Source organism: Moschus berezovskii, chromosome 23, assembly GCF_049115385.1.
Source record: "Moschus berezovskii isolate FMDL1 chromosome 23, NW_MosBer_1.0, whole genome shotgun sequence".
In the NCBI taxonomy this organism is placed as follows: domain Eukaryota; kingdom Metazoa; phylum Chordata; class Mammalia; order Artiodactyla; family Moschidae; genus Moschus; species Moschus berezovskii.
Window position 1 is genome coordinate 22,109,652 of NC_142482.1, and position 17,120 is coordinate 22,126,771.

The 17,120-nt window shown below is 51.9% G+C and overlaps 1 protein-coding gene across 1 annotated transcript; it reads left to right on the plus strand.

Moving 5' to 3' along the window:
• The first annotated feature begins 1,673 nt into the window (after positions 1–1,673).
• On the plus strand, positions 1,674–10,084 carry MAPK13 (mitogen-activated protein kinase 13). Its single transcript, XM_055406819.2, has 12 exons — positions 1,674–1,911; positions 2,736–2,865; positions 4,402–4,460; positions 7,011–7,119; positions 7,313–7,342; positions 7,735–7,782; positions 7,887–8,001; positions 8,144–8,215; positions 8,800–8,879; positions 9,123–9,201; positions 9,293–9,469; positions 9,740–10,084. The coding sequence occupies exons 1-12, from the start codon at positions 1,793–1,795 to the stop codon at positions 9,820–9,822; spliced, it is 1,101 nt and encodes a 366-aa protein (XP_055262794.1). The 5' UTR covers positions 1,674–1,792; the 3' UTR covers positions 9,823–10,084.
• The last annotated feature ends 7,036 nt before the right edge of the window (positions 10,085–17,120 follow it).

Here is a 17,120-nt window from a genome sequence, read left to right on the forward strand (position 1 = left end):
CAAAGAGTCGGACACGACTGAGCGACGAATGGAATGGAATGGAGGCAGATAATTTGAAACACAGGCCATCTCCTTTAAGAAGCAATGCCTCTCAACCCAGAGACGCTGCCTAGTCTTGGAGTCTTAAACTAGATGGTCTTAGCTTCTTCAGCTCAGCTCTGTCCCTTCCCAGCTGTGTGACCTTGGGCAAGTGACTTAACTTCTCTGGACCTCAGGCGCCTCATCTGTAAAATGAGGATAATAGTACTACTGACTCATAGGCCTCTCACCAGGATTAAGGGAGCTGGGTATGTAAAACACTTAGAATAATGACTGGGACACGGCATACACAAGTAAGTGTTCATCAGATAAATATTTTTTTCACCTCTGATGGGCTGACTCTCCCACTCATTCCCCATACAGTTTTTCACAGCCTACTGTGTGACAGATGCATGTAAGACAGATCCCCAGCCTGCAATGCCTGTTGGGCGTTTCTGTGGGATCCCAGCACCTCCCTCCCCCACGCACTCCAGGGTCTGATGCTGCAGGACTGTGTGGGGCTGTGGCATAGGGTTTGTGTTCTGAAGACTCCCTAGGGGGAGCTCCCTGGCTTTGAATCACAGCATCTCCATCCCTTCCACAACCCAATTCCCAGGCCAGCAAGGGGTCAGACTAGCCAGGCCAGGCACCTGGACCTCCTGCAGCCATTCTCTTCCGCTGACCCTGTTCCTAGGAGGAATTTGAGCCCAGAATCTTCTTCAGGATGCACAAACCACCAGACACAGGTGGCCGAAGGCTTGTCATTGCCTTCACAGGGCAGTAGGAAGCCATCAGAAAACACACTCAAAACTGGAAATGTGAATCTTGACTGGATGGTTCATATTACAGAATTATTGCTATTAATTCTAGGTGTAAAAAAGATACTGCAGTTGTGTTTTTAAAACAATCCTTAACAATCCTTATCTTTTAGAGATACAAAAAAAAAAATATTTTCAGATGAAATGATAGGATGCCTGGTTTTGCTTCAAAACGATGCGGGGGGAAGCATGTAGAGGAAACAAAATTGACTAAGAGTTGATGTATTTGTTGAAGCTGTGGGGTTCGCAGTTGGGGTTATGCAGGGTCATTAGAATCTCTTATCAATGTGTGATTCAGAGATCCCTGAGCCTAGTAGCTGGTGAGAAATGCAGAATCTTGTCTCCACGCCGGATCTCCTGAACGAGAATCTGTATTCAATGAGATAACCCGTGGATTCCTGTGCACATTCAAATGTGAGAAGCACTGGCTACTTTTGTATGTTTGAAACTTCCCATACTCAACAAGTTATGGGCTCTTGTGGGTTTTTCCCCCCAAAAAATTGTCTTCAAAATCTCCGAGATCTTCCTACAGAATCCTCCGCTGGCAGCAGCTGGGAGGCTGTCTTCCTGTCTTCTGCCCTCCGTGGGGGCCCCTCGGGCAAATGGGCCCCCAGCCCGACCGCAGCAGCCGCGGGAATCGCCCCCCACCCCACCCCCTGCACCGCGGCGCCCCTGCCGCTTCGCGCGGGTCTGTGGCCGGGGTTCCGAGCGCCGACCGCGGCGCAAACCCGGGGCTCCGGGGAGCCGCGGCCGGGCAGGCCCGGGCGTGGCCGCGCAGCGCACCTGGGCGCGCCGGCAGGTGGGACGCGTGGCCGGGACGGGGCCCGCCCTCGCGCAGGGGAGGAGCGGGAGGCCGGGGCGGGCTCCGCGGGCACCGCGGGCAGGGGCCAGGTGCTGGGAGCCCGGCGGCCGCGAGCGCAGCGACCGCGCTGGGGCCGCCACACCGAGTGCCGGGGATGAGCTTCACCCGGAGAAGGGGCTTCTACAAGCAGGACGTCAACAGGACCGCCTGGGAGCTGCCCAAGACCTACGTGTCCCTGACGCACATAGGCAGCGGGGCCTATGGCTCCGTGTGGTGAGACCCCCCCCCCCCGCGCGCCTGCGCGGCCACTGGGGCGTCGGGGGCGCCTGGGGCATTGGGCCAGGCCGCTGGTGGGCGCCCAGGCGCAAGAGCCAGAGCCCGGCCAATGCCCCCGCTTCCCGGATCCGCTTCCAGTGTCCCCTCACCTGCTGGGCGCGCGAAGCTGTGCGCCCACCACCTTTGATCAAGGACCCCAAGGCCCAGAGTCCTGCGGGTTGGGAAGACTTTCACGAGTGCTTTTCCCAGGCCGAGCCTTGGGACTAGAGGAGGCAGAAGGCTGGACCTCGAAGTGGAGTAGGAGCCTCGGGCTGTGGAGGCTGGCCATGGGGCCGCCCCAGGCGCCAGCTCGCTTTTGGCTTTTGGTGGGGGTCTTTGTGGGTTGAATTAGGACTGAGTCTGTTTCTCCAGTACTTACAAGGGACCCCAGAGTTCATCTGGCTGAATCCCGATTGATTGTTATTTAATACACACGGGTTCACGGAGATGCAAACAAGAACTGACTTGCCAAGTTGTTCAGGATCCTGTTGACATTAGCTTGTGTTTGACCCTGGTGCAGGGCACCTCTCTCAGATCCTGCCTGCTCCCTCCTTGCTCTCCCAGACCCACTGTGCTTTCAGGGGCTCACTCACTCACATTCCAGGTGGTGGGCATCAACTCCTCCCAGCTTAGACTGCTGGCCCAGAGGGATTGGGGTGAGGATGGCCGTGGCTCCCCAGATGGCCTGGGAGATGCTTCCCAGGGTCTGGAGCCCTGCCTGCCTTCGGGCTGGGGTGGGGTGGGGGGGCATGCTTCCTGCTGACCTGCCTTTGACCCTACAGCTCAGCCATCGACAAGCGGTCAGGGGAGAAGGTGGCCATCAAGAAGCTGAGCCGGCCCTTCCAGTCCGAGATCTTTGCCAAGCGGGCTTATCGGGAGCTGCTGCTGCTGAAGCACATGCAGCATGAGAACGTAAGCTGGGCCTGGGGGCTGCTTCAGGGAGGCAGGGACGGGAGGGCAGCCCCAGAGAGGGTCCTGACCAGGCCCCTCCGTGTGTGTGCACACACTCATGCGCACACACGGAAGCTACCCCAAGATGATGACCCAACAGTGCCAGCAGAAAGGGAACCTCCTCCCTGCTCCTCTGATCCTTGTTCCTCACCTGATTATTAAAACTATGTGCCAGGACCCACCCCGCCCACTTCCCAGGTAAGGTGCAAAGGAATTTTTGGCAGTGGAGCAGAATGAACTTGGTGTCTCACTGTTATGAGGAAATGGGCACCAAGGAACTCCGTAGTTGTTCTAGATCTAAGACCTGGTGCCTAGTATCCTGGTTAATGTTGTTTCCACATAATTACAACAAGGATAATAGGAACCTGTGAGCACTTATATGCCAGGCACAGTTTTAAGAACTCTGCAGAAACTAGAATGTTTAATCCTCACAGTATCATATAAGTACCATTACCCCCTTATACAGACAGAGAAACTGAGGCACAGAAAGACTCACGGATTATCAGACGAGATCAGGCACGTTCAGGGTGGTATGGCCGTAGACAGACAGATTATATGGTTAGTCAGTGGCAGAGCTGGGATCTGTCCCTAGACAGCCTGGCTCCAGGCCCCGGAGCCTGACCTTGAGACTGTCCTGTCTGATTGAAACAGCCAGGAAACTAGTGACCCAGTGCTGAACCTGGCCCCTAGGCTTTGCTGCAGGATACCTGTATTGGCAGACAAGCGTTTTAAAAAATGTGCTAAGTCGCTTCAGTTGTGTCCGACTCTGCGACCCCATGGACTGTAGCCCGCCAGACTCCTCTGCCCATGGGATTCTCCAGGCAAGAATACTGGAGTAGGTTGCCATTTCCTCCTCCAGGGGATCCTCCTGACCCAGGGATCAAACCCACATCTCCTGCAGCTCCTGCATTGCAGGTGGATTCTTTACCACTAAGCCACATGGGGAAACCCAAGCATTTAAAACAATGAGTTCAAAACACTGTGCATATTTTTAGGTCCCATTCCTCCTCGATCAGCTCCTCCCCATGGCCTCCAGCTGGAAAGTCTCGCCCCAGCTCTGAATCAGCCCTTTGGCGGGCAGGGTTGGATGTGGTGAGACCCAAGGTCAAGGACAGGGAGCCTGCTGGCTGGAAGATCCCTTCTCTGTCCCCTCTTCTATTCCCTTCCCCACTCGAGGTTCCCTGTCTGAGCGGAGACGGTTTGTGCTGTCTGTCCTGAGCACCAGACTTGGGGTCAGTGAGCACAGACACGTCCACCATCCCTTATCCCAGCCTGACTCTCCATCGCAGTGCACTGCAAATTCCAGCCCAGGTGGGGGAATCCCTCTCCCACCTCTGCCCCTTTTACTGCTTCTTCCCAGAAGGCTGGGAACCTGCCTCCTGCTGAAGGTGCTGTTCTAGGAAAGGGCAGGTGGTCCTGTGCAGGCCTGGGGCCGCAGCGGACAGGTGCTGAGGGGCGCGGCGGCTGCCCGGCCCTCACTGGCCACCTTCTCTTTAGGTCATCGGGCTCCTGGATGTCTTCACCCCAGCCTCCTCCCTGCGCAACTTCCATGACTTGTGAGTCGGACTGTGCCGGGTTCCAGGTTATTTGCAGGCCTTACTTGCCACTGGGGGGCAAGTACGAGGAGGGTCCAGGTTCTCTTTTCTGGCGAAGGCGGGGCTTCCTGACCCAGGAGACCGTGTGCCTTTGGGCTGGGGAGAGATCCAGCCCAGGGTGGAGAGAATGGCTGGCCTGAAAAGGTGGGAAGGACTTTTTACGGAGCCTAGCTGACACAGAGCTGTCTGCTCATCTGCTTTACTTTACCCAGCCTTAACACCACAGAAACATCGGTGCCAGTCCCCACAGGGTTTGCATCAGCCTCCCTCGCCATGTCCTGGTGCAGGTGTGGGTCTGGACCTCAGGACTCTTCCTAGAATGAAGCGAGGATCACAAAGCCTTGGCCACCCGGGCCAATAGGGATGTTTGTCAGAATTACACAGAACACGAAAATTTAGTTGCTAAATGCACAGCTTTGCTAGCGCAGTACCTGCTAAAATTTAGGAAACTTTGAGAGGGTGGATTTTTTTCCCCAGTCCTATTTCAACTGCAGCCGCAGTTCTCTTTATTAGGATGCTTTTGTTTTCAGTTTAATGCAGTGATATTGAAGGGATTTTTTTCCCTACAATGCCAGCTGCTGGGCTTAGCGTTGGGAATTTAAAGTGGACCAGCTCCTCCGGGACGGACAGTGGTGAATACCGACAGTGGTGGTCAGTGCTCTAAGTCTGGGTAGAGCCGGGAACTGACTGCCAGCTGCCTCAGTGGGCTTCACAGAGGAGGTAACCCTGAACTCAGCCCTGAAGGATGAGTCAATGTTTGCCTGAGGTAGAAGGGCTGAAGACATGCCAAGGAGAAGGAACTGCATGGACCAGGGCCATGATGTGTGTGTGAAAGAGGCTGGGCCACCCTGAGAAGTGCAGTGTGGCCAGTGAAGCAGTGGCTGATTTAGTTAGGCTGAGTCCAGACTTGATTCCACAGGCAGCCTCAAGGCTATAGAGGCTATTGAGCAGCGAGGTGAGGTAGTCAGATCGGATTTGGGGGATGCACTCTGGCAGCAGCAAGAAAGGAGCAGGGACAGCTCTGGGGAGAACCAGACCTTGGTCTAAATGCAGTCAAGGTGACGGGGTCCCAAGAGCTGACTTGAGACCCATCGACAGGCAGCACGGTCAGAGTGTTGTATCCCTTGGGATGCAGTGGCGAGGAGAGTCAGGGGAATGCCAGGTTCCTACTCAGAATACAAGGTGAAGGAAGAACAGATCTTAGGAGAAAGATAATGAACTCCACTTTGGACACTTCATTTTTTAAAAGCCTATGAACATTCGAGTGTTTAATCAGCAAATAAACCCAGAGTTTAGGAAGGTCTGGGCCAGGGATGTGGATTTGGGCCAGAATAATCACTGGTGGATGACAGCCGAAGCCCAGGGATGGCCTGCTGTGGATTAAGATATCAACATGAAAGAGAAGTTACAAGAGGATGCTCAGGCAGAGAGCTGAGACCACCTGACCGGAGGGAGAATTCGCAGAGAATCTTGAGGGAGTGTCAAGCTTTGCGCAAGTTCCAATAGAAAGAAAGGGAGTCGTGGGTGTGTGTGCTGTGCTGGTGGGGCAGGAACAGACAACCTGTTGTCAGAGAACTGGGCATTAAAGCAGTGGGGTGGACAGGTGAGGACCACTCTTTCTAGAAGTTTGATCAGGAGGGAGAGAGAAGGAGTGGGGTACTCAAAGAAATAAGGTTAAGGGAGGGTGGTTGTAGCACTGTAAGATGTCAGTGAGTTTGTCAGCTGAAAAGAATCAGTTTCCACGCAGAGGTGAAATATGAAGGTGGGGAGGAGCCTGTGCAAGGAGCAGGGGGTCCCAGTGCGTGGGAGGGGGTGCAGTCAGGTGGAAGAAGACCGGAAGTCACAGGCTCATGGAGATGGCCTCCAAATTCTTTTATTTTTTTTAACTCCTTTCTAGATCTTTATCCTTTTTTGTTCTGGACTTTGCTGTTACTGCCTTGAGTAGCAGTTACATTTTGCTGACTTTGACCTGTTTTGCAATCCCATTAAGAGAGGGTGATGGTTCAACTATCTCTTTCTTCCTTCTTCACCCTCCTGGAAACTGTTTTATTGTTTCCTTCTTGGAAGGGAGACATTTTTGGATGTTTGAGGATTTTCATGGCAGCTCATGACCCTCTGAGGTGGGGAGAAAATATTTGTACAGAAGCAGAAGGAAATACTGGCAAATGTTTCTAACTCACAGCAGTGGCTTTCTGTGGGGCGTGGAGGAGGGCAAGGAGAGGACACCTTTGAAGAGCGGGAACACTGCTGCATTTGGTTTTCCTGAACACAGCTCCAGCTGAAATACCCTGAGCTCTGCCAACAGGGCAGCCGCCAGGGCCAGGCTGGGAGCCAGAAGCTGGGAGGCCCACTGCCTGGGGATTTGGCTGGCTATTGTGGGGCTGGCTCTTCTCACACACAAAGGTCATCTCTAAGGCCTCTGTTCTGCCCCAGCCTCGTGCCCCTCCTCTGAGCTGGGACTTGGGGCTGGGTGGGGCTGGGGACTGTTCAAGAAGCCCTCATGCCTTGCAGCTACCTGGTGATGCCCTTCATGCAGACGGACCTGCAGAAGATCATGGGGATGGAGTTCAGTGAGGACAAGATCCAGTACCTGGTGTATCAGATGCTCAAGGGTCTTAAGGTGGGTGGGAGCCTACCAGAGGGCAGAGGAGCGGGGCTGGGTGTTGAGACCTGGGGTCTGGGGGAGGCCAGGCCTCAAAGGGTTGGGTGAACACACCATGACAGGGCAGAGGCGGTCTCTGAGCCAGCCTGAAACAGCTGGTGTGAAAGCCAGACTCTGCACTCACGCTTCTCCCTCCTTCTCCCCAACACAGTACATCCACTCAGCTGGGGTCGTCCACAGGGTGAGTGCTTTCTCTGCCACATCCTCAAAGGCCCCGCCCACCCCTGGGGTCTTCTTGAAGCTGGGGGGAGATGGCCCAAGGGGAGCCCGGGATAGGGAGTTTTCAGACCCAGCCTTGGCCCAGGAAGGCCTGCTCAGAATTGCTGTGTTTCGGGGAACTCTGGGAAAATGTCACCAGTGAAGCTGAGTTGGGTGTTTCAGGCTCCAAGAGTCAGGAGCATTTTCGGGCTGGATGGACCCTAGAGGACACCTGGTCCAACCCTCACTCTGCACAGGAGCCCGGCACCCAGAGAAAGGGGCAGGGGCCTGGCCAGGGCTGCGTGCTGGGTGGCAGTGAAGTGGGGACACCTCGTCTCTGCCTCCGTCCAGCGCTCCATCTCTCCTCTCCTCTAGGACCTGAAGCCGGGCAACCTTGCTGTGAATGAGGACTGTGAGCTGAAGGTGAGTGGGCCCAGGGAGGGCCAGCCTGGGCTCAGGTGGGCCCCTCTCCCACCGGAGCCCCGTCTCCCCAGCGAGTTCTTTTCTCTTTGTGCCCCGAGCTGTAGATCTTGGATTTTGGGCTGGCGCGGCACACGGACGTGGAGATGACGGGCTACGTGGTGACCCGTTGGTACCGGGCTCCTGAGGTGATCCTCAGCTGGATGCGTTACAACCAGACTGGTCAGTGGTCGGCTGCCCCGGGGAGCGGGCTGGGGGTCTTCTCTGATGGCTTCCTCAAGCCTGTCTTGGAGACTCTGGGTTGACCGACTGCCGGGTCCTGGCCAGCCGGTCCAGGTGACACCTCCTCCCCCTCCCTCTGCAGTGGACATCTGGTCTGTGGGCTGTATCATGGCAGAGATGCTGACAGGGAAGACGCTGTTCAAGGGGAAAGATTGTATCCTTTGCTGGAAAAGCCAGTCTTCATCCAGGGATTCATTCCTTCAACAGACACTTTATTACTTAAATCTCTTTTTCTTAATGTGACAGTGGCACATGCTTCCCAGTGGAGTAATTTTAAAGTGCAGAGAAGCAAAATGATGAAAAGCAGTCACCTGTGATTCCACCATCCTGCAGAAAATGCTTGATGTTTTGGCACCACACCCACCAGTCGAGCACCTCCCTGTGCTGTACAGGGACTGGGGAGATGATCTGGGGTCTCCCTGGCAAACTCAGAATGCAAGGGAGTGGGGAGAGTAGACAAAGAAATGCATGGAGGTGGCGGAGTGGGATGAGGCTGGGAAGGGGGGCGCCTGCAGGAGCATGTGTGGGGAGGGACCCTTAACCCATCCTGGCAGGTAGGAAGTCCCACCTGTGTCCTGAAGGATGAACCTCCCCTCCTGAAAGCAGGAGGAGGTGAGTGTCTGGAGCCTCAGGTGATCCACCCTGCTGGGCGGGCCTGATGCAGGGGCAGCGGGAAGGGCGGCTCCAGACCACCCCACCCACCCAGCAAGTGAGGCCGAGCCTTAACTTGCTGCCAAGACCTGGACCAGCTGACCCAGATCCTGAAAGTGACTGGGGTGCCGGGCGCAGAGTTTGTGCAGAAACTGAATGACAAGGCGGTGAGTGGCAGATGGGCCCAGACTGGCTGGGGCTGTGCCCTTGGCTGACCAGGGTCAGGGAGGTGGGCTCACCACACCGCCCCTCTGCCCTGGCAAGGGCTCTTGCCTTTATCTCACTTTGGATTCGGACCTGAGCCCTCAGCCCTGCTCAGCGGCTTTTCTGGGGTCCCTGCTCTAGCTCCTATGGCCTAAGTCCCAAGAAACTGACAACTGGGGATTACTCGGTGCTTTTCTGTCTTCCAGGCCAAATCCTACATCCAGTCCTTGCCACAAAGCCCCAAAAAGGACTTCTCTCAGCTCTTCCCGCGTGCCAGCCCCCAGGGTGAGTCTCGGGGGGCCTGCAGTCTGTGTCCCGGCGGGCAGGCTGGGTTCTCCCGGGCCTGGGGCATGAGGCTCACACTCCGTGATGGCAGCCACAGACCTGCTGGAGAAGATGCTGGAGCTGGACGTGGACAAGCGCCTGACGGCCTCGCAGGCCCTCGCCCACCCCTTCTTTGAGCCCTTCCGGGACCCCGAGGAGGAGACAGAGGCCCAGCAGCCGCTCGATGATTCCTTAGAACGCGAGAAACTCACAGTGGACGAATGGAAGCGTAAGGGCCAGGCACCTCAGCGCCTCCCTGCCCCCAGCCTGCAGTCTCTGTCTCCTCTGCTGGCCTCGTTTCCCCACCTGGCCTCAGCGACCCTGGCATTTCTCCTGGAGACTGTGGCCTCTTTCTCTCTGAGCAAACACTGTCTCCTGCGTGTGCTTCTTTCTCCCTGCACTGAGCAGGTTGCCCGCTCTGCACCATGTCTGTTGGGGGAGGGAGGCAGGCACTTGCCCTCAGCACCCACCACCCCCTGAACCCCCCTGCCTTCCTCAGAGCACATCTACAAGGAGATTGTGAACTTCAGCCCCATTGCCCGGAAGGACTCTCGGCGCCGGAGTGGCATGAAGCTGCAGTGACCCTTCTAGCCTGAGCCTTGGCTGGAGCCCAGGAATGGCCTCGTGGTACCACCTGCCAGGCACTGCCCCTGGGACCAATATTTATTTATCACTACTAAAGTCTCAACCCATCTTGGATTATAGCCTTCCAAGCAGAGGACGGAGGGCTTGTGTAGGAAACAGGTCTAGCAGAATTCAGAGGTGTTGGCTGGGAGAAAATAGCTCTGATCATAACCGGCCACATTAAAGCACATAACATGGAGAACTGCTTGTGTGTGTGGTGTCCTTTCTTTCGTGGCTGGAGTGGGGCTGAACTGGGGCGGCGGTCTGTGGTAGTGATGACGTATTAACTTGCTAAAGCTGCTATAACAAATGACCACAAACTGGGTGGCTTTAAAATCATAGAAATTTATTCTCACAGTTCTGGAGGCTGGAAGTCTGAAATCAAGGTGTTGGCGGGGCTATGTTCCCTCTGAAGTTTCTAGGGAAGAATCTATTTTTAGCTTGTAGTGACTCCTGGCATCTTTGGTGTTCTTTGACTTGTATGTCGCGACATCACCCCTACCTCTGCCCATGGCCTTCTCCACTGCTGTGTGTCTGTCTTTGACTGATCTTATAAGAACATCAGTCACTGAACTTAGGACCCACCCTAATCTAGGATGATCTCATCTTAATCTTTGGTAATTGCCTCTGCAAATACCTTATTTTCAATAAAGTCACATCCTGAGGTTCCGGGTGGGGGACATGAATCTGGGGGGCACTTTATTCAATCCACAACAGATGGCCATGAGGGAGGGGCCCCTTCCCAGAGCCCCTTTGTTGTGGAGCCAAATGTGACTGGCTGCTAAATTAAGGCGGTTGCAGAGAGAGCTGCAGCTGGTGAGACGCTGCATGCAGGTTATTTTGGGTGAGTGATCAGCAGTCAAGATGTGAAACAGCAGCAGGCTTGCTGACTGGGAGCTGCAGAAGGCAGAAATGGGCTTTTTCCAGGAAAACAGTTCTGCTCCTTCCCCCTTTGGGGAATTGTACATCGCTCCTGAGCTTTAAACCTGACAATGGATTGGATCCTCGTGTTCAGGCTTGAATTCTCTGCTGGGGTCTTAAACTTCCCTGTGCACCAGGGTCTGGTTAAAAATGCAGATTCCTGGGCTTTGACCCTGGGTATAACGGGTCTGGGGTTGAGACCCCAGAAGGTATGAATGAGGACCCCGTTACTTCAACCCAAGCCCAGTGATTCTGATGGATATCAGGCCACACTTCGAGCAACGTTTTGTTGATTTCAGTGCCACTTTAATTTGTCAAGGGGCCTAAATCAGAAACCTACAATAGGAGGATGTGGGCATTTAGAGGAGTTTCACTTTCTCATTTTAGAGATGTTAAAACTGAGGCTCAGAGAGGGCATTTTTAGGGCAGTAAAACTATTCTGAATGATGTCATGGTGAATACATGACATTATGCATTTTTCAAAACCAGTGGAACTGTACAACACAAGGAGTGAACCCTCAAGTAAGCTATGGACTTTCTTTAACAGCAATGTACCAATATTGGTTCACCAGTTGACACTTTCCTCTCATCCCTGAGCCAAGAAAATACAACCGTAGCTGCAGGAGGAAGCATCTCTTCTTGTCCCTTCTCCTTATACATGGCTTTTGTTTCCTTAAATTGGGCTGGGGACTTCCCTGGTGGTCCAATGGTTAAGACTCTGTGCTTTCACTGCAGGGTGCGTGTGTTCAGTCCCTAGCCTGAGAACTAAGATCCTGAGTGCTGCACAGCATGGCAAAGAAGAAAAGGGGGGGCTGCTGAGAAAACTCCCTAAGAACAAACACCAAGCGCTCCCTTCCCTTTATCCCACAGTGAGCTCGGGGCTCCATCCTCATGTGATTGAAGGCAAAGAGGCTGGTGATCTCCTTTTTCACAACGGGCAGCAGAGGCCCAAGGCCACTCCATCGAACTGAAGATATCCGTGACTTGCTGCGGTCATGCCTCAACCCTGCATACTACCCCAAGGGTTCCTGGATCAGGAGCAGTGCCTGGTGGGATTCTGACCTGGCTCCTCCTGTGGGAGCCTATGCTCAGCTGGGCAGCCATCCTCGCTCTGGGCCAGTGTGTCAATAGGGACCACTCCTGGTCTGGGGATCCTTGACCTTTTTGGTGCCGTGAATCCCTTCTCAAAATATTTTCCTTTGCATAAAGGGATCACAAAGCAAACTAGCTATGATGAAATACAGTTGTGAAAATATTGGAAGTGTGTGATATTGTAATATATGGGTTTCTTTAACACATTAAATAACAAGAATCGAGGGGATGAGCCCAATAAACCGCTGTCAACTTGAGGTAGAAATGAGTTTAAACAATGTTTCAAGATACCTGCAATTGTAAAAGAAAAAGCGCTGCTTTCTACTGGCCCTGCTAATGCAACTGCAGTTTTTTGCCTTTATTCATAACTGAGAAAATGGAGGTGCGTGGAGGTTAAGTTGTAGTATTTTCCAATCTCAGTTCATCAACCTCTGAACTCCAGTGTACAGCCTGTGGTTCAGGGGCCCTAGTTAAAAACTTCTGTCGTGGATATGAAAATGTGACTTTAGGGATCCTCTGCTACTTCGTAACCACCACCACCCCCTCCACCACCTGTGCCCCCACACCTCAGCCTGTATGATCACCGAGCCAGGCTGGAAATGCCCCGATCTGCCCCTGGACGCCTACAGCACATACTTCCTGCCATTCCCATGTCTCCCAACCTTACCGTCCCAGGAGGGGTGGGTCTGACTGGGGCATTTTGCTAGGCAATCTGCAGAGGCCTCTGTATCTAGTTTTCAAGAAGGTGGACTCCTCCCATCCCCACCCCCACCGCATTCCTTCTAAACAGTTTTACTGATGAAGACATTGGGCCCAGAGCAGAGGCTGGGGTCCAGGTCTCCCATTTAGCCCTGCACTGTTCCTTCCTCTGCAACAGTGGCACAGTCACACACTGAGGGCAGCGTGTGTGCTCCTCTCTCCTGCATCATTGTCCCCATCCCCTCAACCATCACAGCCACAAAGGACAGGCTTGTGTCATCTGGCCAAGAGAAGGAACTCCCAGGAAGACACTTGCTTCTGTTTTCCCTCTCCCCCCTGAGCGTATTTCAGTAGGACTCCGGGAGGGCATGGAGGTGAGGGAGTGAGGAAGGGAAGTGCGTCTGAGAAGTGGTGTGGCTTAGCAGGTGGTTTCTCCCGACTGGGACGAGGCAGAGGGCCATGAGTGCCCACATTCTTCTGGGACTGTGTCCAGCTCCCTGTCAACACCCTGGAAAAACTCAGGAGGAGGCTGCTGAGTATGCTCGGGGAGGCTGGACCGTAAGCCAAGGTCTCTTGGTCTTGGCTGAAATTATTCAGGGTTTCTCCTGTGGAGAGCCGGCTGCTGCTGCTGCTGCTGTTTAGCCACTTTAGTCGTGTCCGACTCTGTGCGACCCCATGAACGGCAGCCCGCCAGGCTCCTCTGTCCATGGGATTCTCTAGGCAAGAATACTGGAGTGGGTTGCCATGCCTTCCTCCAGGGGATCTCCCCAACCCAGGGATCAAACCCGGGTCTCCTGCATTGCAGGCAGATTCTTGGGACTGCTGAGCCACCACGGAGAGCCTACACATTCTTACCTGACGCAGCACCTCAGGGTTTTTAGGTACAGACTGTTGAACACAAGGAACTTTCCTCATATTGTGGGGTTCCTAAGATCCCAGAACTTCTGTATAACTCCAAGGAGGAACCCCAACAGAGATTGTGGTTGGATTTCCTCCAGGCAAGCAAGATCCGGCCTTGGCTTTAGAAATGACAGCCTAGTCCAGCCTCGCCTTTTCATCCTGTCAGAAGAGTGGCACCTCTGTTTTACCCTCTTTCCCTGTGTGGCTTCCTAAGGGGTTAAGTGTTGGGCTCTGCAGACAACTCCCTGCTGTTCTATCATGTACCAGAAACTGACCTTGGGCCTCAGTTTCCTCATCTATAAAGTGAGCTGAATAGTACTAAAGAAATTAACATAAGGGAAGCACTCAGAACAGTGCCTGGCACACAGGAAGCCCTCACTAAGCATTAACCATTATTTTTGTCTTCTCTGCCACATGCTCTTCCCTCCTTGATTACCCCATCTTCCTGATACTGTCACATCCTCCTTCTCAACAGTGGTTTTCTCCACTCAGCTGGTCTCCTTCATATTAAATCTTCCCTCAGAGGGTCCTCAAGAGATCTGACCTCGGTCTCTTACGGTACAGCTTATATTGCGACCCTGGTATCTGCAGCTTCTCATGCAGGATCTAGGAGGCAGCAGAGGGTGGAGTTGAGAAGTGTGGAGTTGTGGGCTTTGCATCCGAAAAGACCTGGGGTCGAGAGAGAAGGGAGAGATGGATTTAAGGAACTGGCTCATGGAACTGGGTGGGGAGTAGCTGGCAAGCCTGAAATCTGAAGGGCAGGCTAGCAAGCTGGAAATTCAGGCAGAACACCTTATAGGTTTGAGGCAGATTCTGTCCTTTCTAAGAAGACTCAATTTTTGCTCTTAAGGCCTTCAACTAATTAGATGAAGTCTGCAAACATTTATGCTTTACATAAAGTCAGATTGTAAATGTTAATCACATCTACAAAATTTCTTTCCAGCATCTTCTAGACTAGTATCTAAGGATACCACTAGGCATACGGCCTACCCAAGTTGACATATAAAACTAACCATCACATCTTGGGGGGCAGGGTATCTACTCCTCTGAACCTCATTTTCTTTCTCTAAAATGGTATAGAAGGGCCTGCTACCTCATAGGACTGGTGAGGGAAAAGTGCATACAGAGTCAATATTAAAAACACATGTTGATGATGGCCATCCTCTTGAGAGTACCCAGAGATCCATGCCACAGCCGTTGCTCTTGAGCTTCGGTGGAGCTGTGTGGGTATCACAGGAAATCATGGAGGTGCATTCATTCCCATCCGCTCCCACCCAACAGACTGGCTCAGAACCTTCAGTTCATGTGAAAAACTCCCAAAGAAATGAACCTCACTCTCTTTTTTTATGAGGAAAGGAGGAAAGTTTCTCCACTGGGTTTCTTCATCTTTGAGACAGTGGAGGGCTTGGAGCAACACGTCAGAAAGAATTATACTTCACTTCTTCAGCAGCCATTTCACATTTTGTGAGAACTGCATATTCATGTCGGTAAACAGCCAAGTAGGAACCAGATGACAGCTCAGTTTTCCTGAAAATCAGGAAATCAATCAAGCTGCCAAAATGAGATGACTGCACTGTGAAATACTGCTAACAGTCCAGAAAGTTGTTTTAAGTAAGAATTCTTTGAAATGGAAATTGTTTCTCTCCTCCTTCTTCTTCCCTGCCCTCCCTTCTCCCTCCTTCCTTCCTTCCCTTCACTCCTTTTTAAGGCCAATGGTTAAAAGCCCACTGTTCAACTATTTCTAACATGTTCAGCCTAGGTGTGAGTTTTCAAAAAAATAGGTGAGATGACATGTGGCTCTCTCTGCCTCTCTCCCAGATTTTTCCATTGTTCCAACTGACATCCTTCTCTGCCTGTCCAGGAGCCTGCCTGCCATTGTCCACACCTGTCTCTCCTGTTTCCTGTCCTTTTTTTAACAGTGAAGCCATGACTTCAGCCACCTCCCTAACAATCAGGAATAAAATGATTCCAGAAAACTTTCTCTGTGTCTAGTGTTAAGCTATACCTTTTAAACATTGTTTAAATATATAAAATAAACTTCTAGTTTTAGAATAGTTTTAGATTTATAGAAAAGCTGCCATCCCTGGTGGCTCAGATGGTAAAGAATCCACCTGCAACGCGGGAGACCTGGGTTTGATCCCTGGGTCCGGAAAATACCCTGGAGGAGGGCATGGCAACCCACTCCAGTATTCTTGCCTGGAGAATCCCATAGACAGAGGAGCCTGGCAGGCTACAGTCCATGGGATTGCAAAGAGTTGGACACGACTGAGTCACTACACACTTTTCTTTCCACGCGCTCCCTATCCAGTTTCCCTATTATTAATATCTAAAATTAGTATGCTACGTTTGTCACAACTAATACATAAATATCGATATATCATGAACTAAAATCTATACTTTGATATTGCCCTAATTGTCACCTTCTCTGCTGTTACAGGAGCCCATTCAGTTTGCTACATGTCTCCTGAGGCTCCTCTCAGCTGTGACAGTTTCTAAGACTTAGCTTATTTTCAGTAAATTTAACACTTTTGAAGAGTACTGGTCAGGTATTTTGTAAAATGTCTCTCAGTCAGGGTTTGTCTGATGTGTTCTCATGGTAAGACTAGGATAATGTGTTCTGGGGACAAAGGTCACATGGGTAAAATGTGATCATATTATAGCATGAGTTTGTTGTTGTTTAGTTAGTGTCAAAATGATTTATCACTGTCAGTGTTAACCTTGATTACTTAAGTAAGGTTGTGTTAGCCAGATTTCTCCACTGTTTGGTTACTTCTTCCCTCTTTACATTGCTATTCCTTGAGAAGGGAAATTATTTGGAGTTGCATGGGAGATTTATTCAGCTATTTATTTATATCAGAATGGATTCATGGATATTTATTTTAAACACTGGGTTATAATCAAATAAATAACATAATAAAATAAAAATAATAAAAGTTTTACTTTTTGGCTTGATTTGTAGGTTTTCTGCCTTTTGTGTGGATTGAGCCTATATCCCTGAAAGGACCTGGAGGTACTGTCCACACCCGAAGAGTCCACTCATCAATCCTGCAGACACATGGGGTCCCAGGGGTAGTGGAAACGGTTTTCACTTCTCCCATCTGGATGCTGGTCAGTCCACAGAGTCCACTTTAGATAGGCATCCTGAAGGCCTTCTTTCTCTTGCCCTTTTCCTTACTGATTGTCTCAGTCTTTTCCATCCCTATGTCCACTGACCCCTGGGTAAGGAATCTGAGGGACCTTCATTCTATTTGCGTGAAATAGTAAAGCCAAATACACCAATTAAATACTCACAGGCATTATAGCCATCCTCTACTTGCATGTTTCCTGGGTGCACTGTTTCGGGTACTTTGCATATATTGTTTCTAATCCTCTAATGACAGGGTCATTGCTAGTTCCATTTTACAGATGTGGAAACTGGGACTCTGAGAGTCTAAAAAATACACCCGAGGCTCTTCTCCTACCACATGGTCTGCTCCTTCTCAATAGTCTCCTTCACTAGTCCCTCTTCTTCGCTTCCATCTCCCATGTGACCACGTGCAAACCACTTCCCTCTGAGCCTTAATTTCTTGCCTGGCGATACCGTTGGATGAATTCAATGAGATACATAGAAAGTCTGCACAGGGCTCAATAAATAGCATCTGTTA